The sequence below is a fragment of the Eleginops maclovinus genome, chromosome 13 (assembly GCF_036324505.1).
Source record: "Eleginops maclovinus isolate JMC-PN-2008 ecotype Puerto Natales chromosome 13, JC_Emac_rtc_rv5, whole genome shotgun sequence".
NCBI classification, from domain to species: Eukaryota; Metazoa; Chordata; class Actinopteri; order Perciformes; family Eleginopidae; genus Eleginops; species Eleginops maclovinus.
In genome coordinates, this window is record NC_086361.1 from 16,380,199 (window position 1) to 16,389,483 (window position 9,285).

A 9,285-nucleotide genomic window follows, 5' to 3' on the forward strand; every position below is an offset into this window, starting at 1 on the left:
TTACATAGATAGATAGATATTGTCACAGCAGCAGTGTTATCAAGCATTATACACGAGTTAAACATATCTAAATATAGTACACTATGTTTATATGTTTCTGTACCTTTAGGTATATTAGAGAGTATTCTTATTTATTCGGTATATTGTATACAGTGTATTCGTAGATAGTCGTATGAACATATGTCTTTTCTACTGTGAAAATGTATAAATTGCTTTTCATGTTTTTTTTTATGTATTATTCTTTATACAAATTACTTTCAGAAAGGCTGATGTGACAAAACAAGTTCCCAACTTTAGGTAAATAATCAATCGAAGTCATGTAACACCAAAACAAGTCAGGAGTGTTGGATAACTTACATGCAGCAAATGTAATCTGCGCCACTATCCCGATAGAGCTAACCCCACGTTTCTGCAATGTTGTCCGGGCCGCACTGAACACATAACCCGCAGACAGGAACAACGCTCCGCCGGAGAGGAGCCGACAGCTCCAGCAGCTCTGGAACTTCTGGCCCACTCCTCCTGCTGCTGGTGGTGCTGCTACTCTTCCAGCTGGTGCCTCTGGTGCTGTTGACATTGTGCTACAGGGTGCCTGCTAATGCCAATGCTAATGCGCCTCTTGGTAAACAGAGACGTCAGACAAACATGGGGGAAAAAACACACTATTCCGTTCCTGAAGAATTGTTAGCATGTGTTTAATCAATGTTGTCTGTAAAGTGCCAAACTACATCCATAGTGTATCTCAAATCCTGCTCATGCTGGTTGAAGTAAGGTCAGTTTTGCAAAGTTGTTCCGGGTTTTAGGCAAACTACTTCCGGTTGTGTATTTTCAAAATAAAGGTGTTGTTTATGTATGAGAGAGGTTGTCACTTGTGCAGTAACGAATATTTATGTTTTAATAGCAGGACCTACAGACTGGACAGGTAAATATATATATTTGAAAATTAAATGAAAGCCAAAGCTGCTGCACAAATTAAGACCACATGAACGCACATACAGTGAAGACACAACTATTTCGCAAGGGGAGCTTATCACCTCTAAAGCAGAAAATGACACATTTGTAGGACTCTTTATGTCTCTTTGGGAAAACACCATGTTTTTGTCGGTTGTTGTTTTGGTCAGTTTATCTGTAACGTCGGCCCTTGATAAAACGGAGCCAGTTGTGGACTCCTCGTACATTGCTGCTGTGTATGAGCACAATGTAATCCTGAACCCGGACCCTCGGGTCCCCTTGTCCCGCCCCGCCGCCCTGCAGCACATGCAACAAAACCTGGATATCTACGAGGAGCAGGCTGCCAGAGCCGCTCAGCAGGTACTGTCAAGTTGGAAGACACAGAGAGACATGTTCAGTTTTTCAGTCAAATCCAAATTGGTCCACTTCATAGACACAACTTTTGATCAAGTGCTGAGGACTGAAAGGACTAGTAGATAAGTCAGTCGACAGAAATATTATGGCATTTTTATTTTTATTTAATTGTAATCCTTTTAAGTATATTTGTATGCCAATGGGCAGACAATGCTGCTGTATTTAGGGTCTTAAATATATAGATCAATGATTTATCCTTTATATTTGTCCTGAATGTCACAATTTTTCCTGACTGTTTATGCTGAAAACAGTTCAACAAAAACATTTGCACTACTGTTAAATATTAACTTTCAAGTGTATTGGTCTTTGGACACTAAGTAAAGACTCATATGTAACCAGGATTGTTTGTTTATTTTGCTCTACATTACAGAATGTTAACAGTTAACTGAGATAAACCAAGGAGCACTTAATGTAACAATCAGATTATGTTCGATGAGGGGCATAACTAAACAGTCAGGAGTGGTTGTATTTCTCTCTATACTCACATAAAATTAGCAAGTTTACTATCACACAGACTTTATGTCTACCATAGAGTAATACGTTGCATTATATGTGTACTTTGCCTTCATCCTTGCTTGGTCAGGGTTAGACTTAGCACATTTTTATTTGTCATAGGTGAATGAGTGTTTACTGTATAAATCTGCGAACACATTCACAGAATTTTGTGCTGCTCTACGTTTTTTTTCCAATACCTTTACATAATGTACAACCAATCAGATGATCACGGGTTTACTCTCTGACAGTCAATAAATCAATGTATCGTTGGGCAAGATACTGAACCATTAATGCTCTCGTTGACATAACACAATCTCCATCTTCTCCAAAATCTGGAGCAACTACCTAAAGGAGTGAGTGGGGGACATGAAACCTGCACAATTGCCTTAAGCAGCATTTTGTACAAACTGTAGCAAGAAGGAAAGTTTGCCTTCTTGAACTCTAGTATACTACAATCTCCATTTGCCTTCATCCTTCCTTGGTCAGGGTGTCCAAATCCTGGTGTTCCCAGAAGATGGCATTCAGGGTTTCAACTTCAGCCGGTCGTCCATCTTTAACTACCTGGAAACCATCCCTGACCCCCAGCAGCAGAGCTGGAACCCCTGCACAGAACCGGGGAAATACAACAAAACTGAGGTGCACAGTCACACACCCTGAAATGGATAGACCACTTGTCTCTGTCTGAATATGTAATTCACATTTGAGTGTGGTTGTTTCACAGGTTCTCCAGAGGTTGAGCTGTATGGCCCGTCGTTACAACCTCTACCTGGTGGCTAACATGGGCGACCTGCAGCCCTGCCCCCTGCAGACTGACCCCTCCTCCTCTTGTCCCTCTGATGGACGCTGGCAGTTCAACACCAACGTGGTTTTCAGGTACAGTGTCCAGGAAGTGCACCAATACATAATTTCCTAGGTTATAGTTAACAGAATCTTCTTTCATACAGGTCAGATGGCCTGCTGGTGGGGCGCTACCATAAGCACAACCTTTACTTTGAGGCAGCTTTTGATGACCCCCCGCAACCTGAGATCATAACGTTTGATACACCTTTTGCTGGGAGGTTTGGTCTCATCACCTGTTTTGACATCCTGTTCCACAAGCCTACAGTTAACCTAGTGATGATGGTAGGCACTCAGATTTAGCATCTAACTCTACAGTCCTGTGTGTGGTCTTCTCTTTCTCTAACATTGGCCTCTCATTTTAGGGTGTGCGTCAGCTGATCTTTCCCACAGCCTGGATGAACCAGCTTCCTCTATTGGACACAATCCAGTTCCAGCAAGCCTTTAGTTTAGGCGCCAATGTCACCCTGCTCGCTGCAAACATTCGCAACGATCAACTGATCATGACAGGAAGTGGCATCTATACTCCTTTCTCTGCAAATTCCCACCATGCCCAAAAAGGAGACCCAGAGGAAGGCAAGCTGCTCGTGGCCAGGCTGCCAGTCTTAAACCCACTGTGGGCGAGGCAGAGTGTGATAGAGGGGTCTACAGCTACAGACTCTGGGTTCTGTCACAAGGAGAGCTGTTTGGATTTTCCTGCTCCTGAAACCTCTTCTTCAGTTCCTCCTTCTGACTCTTCTGACTCTTCTGACTCTTCCAAGTCCACCTTCATCTCATCCATGATGCACGACCCATTTACATTTGTCCTCTTGAAGGAGACAGAGGGCAAAGTAAATGTGTGTAGTGGCACATTTTGCTGCCACCTGCAGTACCGACTGATTCCACAAGGCAGTAAAGAGCTCTACGCATTGGGAGCATTTGATGGAACACACACTGTGAATGGGCGCTACGCTGTGCAGGTACGGAAGGGGTTGCAAAGAGTCAGAACATTTCCAAGTTTATTTGGGAAATTGGGACTTTTTGTGTGCTTTAAATATAAAAAAAAGATGTACTTTTATATTTGTTGTATCTGCATATCACATGGTAAATTAAGCCTAAGCAAATTGATTCTATATTTCATTTTATTTTATGTTCATTCTTATGGAAAATGTACATCTTACATATATCTGGAATTTTACAAACCCTAGGTATGAATGAGAATAGTTTTAGTTAAAATCTGGTTAATGTATTTCTGTTGCAGGTGTGTGCTCTCGTCCGCTGTGCAGGGTTGGACGCCGGTTCCTGTGGACAGGAAGTAGAAGAAGCTGAGTCCAGAATAGACTTCCAGTTGGAGGGGAGGTTTGGGACCATATATGTGTACCCATCAGTTTTGGCCAGCAAGTTTGTCCTTGAGCAGCCAGAGCATCTGGAAACAGCTGCAGATGGCAGTGTGACCATGAAACACTCAGACATGAGCAGTGGGCTGGTCACTGCCTGTCTGTATGGACGAATGTATCACCTGGATAATGAATGATCTGCTTTGGAACAGATGTAAAGGAGAAAAATATCAAATACATTTAAATACGAATCATTAAAAAATGCTCTCACCAACACTTGTTTAGCTTTTACACAATTTGTCTTTCGACATACATTACTGCATCAGTCTTGGACATCAATTTCTGATATGTTGTCATGTAGCACTCAAAATAAAACTCTGTAGGCCTATAGTCAGTCCAGAAGTTCCGTTTCATCTCTTCCGAGACTAAATCGATATGTATTAAATGGTATTAGATCTCGGTGGCCACCTACAGTTCTTGCTTGGATTGCCTGACTACTCTTAGCAATATAGAGGTTATCAAGGTAGCAGCAGGCTGGATAGTCTGACTGTCTTACCACTCGTTTGTCTGTTTGAATTTGTGATAATACCTCTGCTTGCACTCTGGCTCTCCGTCCCACAGTGGCCAGCAAAGCAAAGTAACAGATCACATGGAGATTGTAGTATACTAGAATTCAAGAAGGCAAACCTTCCTTCTTGCTATAACACAGTTTTTACAAGCTTGAAAAATGCTGCTTAAAGCAATTGTGCGGGTTTCATGTCCCCCACTCACTCCTTTAGGTAGTTGCTCCAGATTTTGGAGAAGATGGAGATTGTGTTATGTCAACGAGAGCATTAATGATTCAGTATCTTGCACAATGATATTGATTTATTGACTGTCAGAGATTAAACCTCTGATCATTTGATTGGTTGTACATTATGTAAAGGTATTGGAGAAAAAACGTTGAGCAGCACAAAATTCTGTGAATAGGTTCCCAGATTTATGCAGTAAACTCAACCCTATTTTCCAGGGATTAGTTCATTTACCTCTGACAAATAAAAATGTGCTAAGTCATCTCTGTTTACCTCAGCCTTGATTAAGACATCTGAGCCCCCTGCATAAAAGTGATAAACTGTCTGTCTGGTGTACACCATTTGTTATTGTCCAGAACATTTGAAGGTTGGAACAATGTTTTTAATCGTTGTCATCAGTTTTTCTTTATCAACAGTAGTCGTTCAAATGGAGCCCAACGTGGACTCCTCGTACATTGCTGCTGTGTATGAACACAACGTCATCCAGGCCAGTGACCCTGTTATCCCCGTTTCCCGCTCTGATGCCCTGAGGAACATGCAGAAAAACCTGGATATCTACGAGGTGCAGGCTGCCAAAGCCGCCAAACAGGTATGTTAGATAGAACAGAGTAATACATGTTTTGTTGCTGTCTTCAGTGAGAGTAAACGTCAATTGTCCTGCACGTCATAATTGTTCATTTTTAACTCAAGCTTTTCACTGGATTAGTTATTTTGAAAGGGAGATTTATTTTCTTTCTCAGTATAAGAACAAAAGGATTTGTGTGGACATTAAAGCATTTCAACATGTTCCAGTAGAAACTATATCTTGCAGAATAGTCAACATTCAACCAATCGTAACGAAAACCCCCAACTTTAAGAATCAGTTTCTGCTTGATCAGTGCCTTAAATTACTAAAAGGTAATGTCAGGATTATATTAAATAAAAAGGACATTCTTTAAGCTCATGATGGTAGGGCACTACTAAACTGAGTCATTAGGAGTAGTTTTGTTTCTCTGTATAACTCTCATTAAGACACACTTTACTGTCACATAGTTCATGACTACAGCTGAGAAATAGGTTGTCTCATCTCTTTACTTTCCCCCAATCTTCACTTGGTCAGGATGTCCAAATCCTGGTGTTTCCAGAAGCTGGTATTCTGGGTTTCTTGTTCACCACCCGGTTATCCATTTTTAACTACCTGGAAACCATTCCTGACCCCCAGAAGGAGAGCTGGAATCCCTGCACTGAACTGGGAAAATACAACAACACTGAGGTGCAATGTCACACTTTCAGATCTGATGTTATTGAACAGGATTCTTAACATGCTTTCACACATTCTCTGATCGGGCTGTGCTGTAGCTTACCAATGGAGATGGTTGCTGCCGAACTAGCGCTGGGCTCAAAGTTAAAAGTAATGAAACATTGGTCCCAATTGCCACTGATCATTTTGACACACGGCTGCATTAAATGGCACAGGCAAGCAGGGAATGCTACCATAGAAACAAAAGTAACTAGCTGTTTTCACTACAAGGCTTTGTGCCTTTCCTTGCGGTGAGCAAAAAGTACATTGTGTGTAACTTAAAAGCAGCTTAACACAATACTCTCACATGGAGTCAGCCGAGGCTATTTAGAGCCTTAAGCGATGCAACAGTTATTATGTGGATATATAAACCGCATTTGATTATGGTTGTTGCACAGGTTCTCCAGAGGTTGAGCTGTATGGCCCGTAATCACAACATCTACCTGGTGGCTAATATGGGCGACCTTCAGCCCTGCCCCATGATGACTGACCTCTCCTCCTCTTGTCCCCCTGATGGACACTGGCAGTTCAACACCAACGTGGTTTTCAGGTGCAGTGCAATGGATGGATGGATGGATGGGTTGCTGGATTATGTTAATAATTATTGTTTTTACCTGAAGAATTATACAAACTCCAAAATAACAGCTTCTGTTTCCTGTAAAGCATTGTCTTAGGCTAGTGTATAGAGGTAAAAATAAATAAATAAAACGTTTCATTTAGCTGTAGTCCAACAAGTGCACCAATACGTAATTTTCTAGTAAGCCTTTCACAGAGACTTTCTGACAGATCGGATGGCCTGCTGGTGGCCCGATACCATAAACAACACCTCTACAGAGAAATCTACTTTGACCCACCGCCGAAACCTGAGATCATAACGTTTGATACACCTTTTGCCGGGAAGTTTGGTCTCATCACCTGTTTTGACATCATTTTCTACCAGCCTACAATTGAACTGATTGAGAAGGTAGAAAAACAGCCACAAATTATCTGTACTGCATGCTACAGTTCTTTTTGGTCGGCTCTCTTTCTGACAAGGGCCTCCCCTCCTCTTAGGGTGTGCGTCAGCTGATCTTCCCCACAGGCTGGTTAAACACGTTCCCTTTCTTGGACTCAGTTCAGTTCCAGAGTGCATTTAGCTTAGGTGCCAATGTCACCCTGCTTGCGGCAAACCTTCGTAAAGAAACAGTCCCCATCACTAGTGGATACAAGACCATGACAGGAAGTGGCATCTACACTCCTGATTCTGCTACGTACCACCACGCCCAGAAAGGAGACCCAGAGGAGGGCAAGCTGCTGGTGGCTAGTGTGCCAGTCCCACAGTGGGTGGGGCAGAACGTGGACACAGAGAAGGGGTCAGTTAGGGGTAAGTCCACATCAACTACAGCTACGGAATCTGTGTTTTTACACAAAAAGAACTGTTCTGATCCTCGTGCTCAGAATAATCAGAATCAGAATACCTTTATTCGTCCTACAGAGGGGAAATGCACATCGTTATGGAAAGTAAAAGGCCAAAGATAGCCTAATATTATTAAAGAAGCAAGCATAAAAATGTTAAAAACAAAAGTACAAATGACACAATTTACAATTAAAAAAAATACACATCCAGTACCAGTAACAGTTTTGAAATACAGCATCAGGTGGAAGTATATATTGCACGGCGATTTAGGGTATTTATATATATATTTCATGTCTTCTCCATACAGCTCCTAAAACAGTTTCTTCAGTTCCTCCTTCGTCTTCCACCTTTCACTCATCCGTGAAATATGACCCACTTACATTTGTCCTCTTGACGGAGACAGAGGGCAAAGTCAACGTGTGTAATGGCACATTTTGCTGCCACCTGCAGTACCGGCTGATTCCACAAGGCGACAGTAACGAGCTCTACGCATTGGGAGCATTTGCTGGAAAACACAACGAAAGATTCTTCATCCAGGTAAGAACTTCAAACATTTTTAGTATTTTAAACTGCCTCTTGTCAAATGTATCCTATCCTATCCATGTTGCAGGTGTGTGCACTCATCCGCTGTGCAGGGAATGACGTCAGTTCCTGTGGACAGGAAGTACTGGAGGCTGAGTCTAAATTTGACTTTGTTTTGGAGGGGACTTTTGGGACCACATATGTGTACCCATCAGTTTTGGCCAGCAGATTTGTCCTAGAGTAGCCAAAGACAATTGAAAAAGCTCCTGATGGCAGAGTGACCATGAAACACTCAAACATGACCGGTGGGCTGGTCACCTCCAGTCTGTACGGACGGGTGTATCACCTGGATAATGAATGATCTGCTTTTGAATGGATGGGTGTCAGGAGAAAAGTATGAAGTTCATTTAAAGGTTCAATGGAAAATAAGAATACACTGAGATAAAGACTCCGTCACGAGCCCTTACGTTATGGCCGATTTGAAAAGTGTTTCAGGTTTATGGACAATGATGACATGTAATAAAAATGAAGTGTACAACCATAATGTTAATGACAGGAGGTTTGTAAGTTCAGACAATAAAGCAAGGAACCTATAATCATGTTTGTGTTGTATTTTTTCCTATGACGATACTACAAATATGAAAGAGGGAAGCTTTTGCCAATTCAGAGCAACAACTCGACTCAACAGCAAGAGAATATTTATATGAACATAGACCTGCGGTGCTGTCAAACCATTGCTCTGACAGCATCACATGTGAAACCTTTGCTGTCAGAGCAATGGTGTTCTTAACAATGTGACAATATCAACTACAATTCTGTAACAACAATGCTTTTATCTGACTGTTTATTTGACTTGGTCCAATAGAGTGGTGAAGGGGGGACGAATTCATTGTTTGTCCCACGACCAAAAGCAATGGGATTTTTCTATTCGATATTGGAATGTTGCAAAAATAAAGATCTGTGGCAAACACAAAATGATGATACTAACATGTGTTGTTCAGCAGGAACATGACTACATATTAACCCCAATTTATGACTTTTGAAATTAAATGCAATCGCCAGAATTAAAAAATAAATGTTAGGCTATGAACGAAACACACAAAGGTAGCATGGCTGCGAATCACCAGCGCTAAGCTAAGGGTGGCTAATATTCGTTTTGATGACATTTCAGGGGTCTCATTTAGCAACTTGTTAGCGTATTTATGCCGTAGAACATAACGTTAGTCTCTTCAACTGTGTTAGCCACAAACCTTATTTCAGGCCTCGAACCAAAAGCATATTAAAAAA

At 41.7% G+C, this 9,285-nt stretch overlaps 2 protein-coding genes across 2 annotated transcripts; both read left to right on the forward strand.

Moving 5' to 3' along the window:
- The first annotated feature begins 802 nt into the window (after positions 1 to 802).
- On the forward strand, positions 803 to 4,861 carry btd (biotinidase). Its single transcript, XM_063898916.1, has 7 exons — positions 803 to 919; positions 1,119 to 1,308; positions 2,344 to 2,493; positions 2,579 to 2,730; positions 2,802 to 2,979; positions 3,060 to 3,653; positions 3,935 to 4,861. The coding sequence occupies exons 1-7, from the start codon at positions 846 to 848 to the stop codon at positions 4,205 to 4,207; spliced, it is 1,611 nt and encodes a 536-aa protein (XP_063754986.1). The 5' UTR covers positions 803 to 845; the 3' UTR covers positions 4,208 to 4,861.
- A 107-nt stretch (positions 4,862 to 4,968) lies between these two features.
- Positions 4,969 to 8,594, forward strand: LOC134874760 (biotinidase-like). The gene is made up of 7 exons (XM_063898917.1): positions 4,969 to 5,390; positions 5,901 to 6,053; positions 6,479 to 6,630; positions 6,867 to 7,044; positions 7,134 to 7,443; positions 7,784 to 8,013; positions 8,087 to 8,594. The coding sequence occupies exons 1-7, from the start codon at positions 5,178 to 5,180 to the stop codon at positions 8,240 to 8,242; spliced, it is 1,392 nt and encodes a 463-aa protein (XP_063754987.1). The 5' UTR covers positions 4,969 to 5,177; the 3' UTR covers positions 8,243 to 8,594.
- Positions 8,595 to 9,285: the final 691 nt, after the last annotated feature.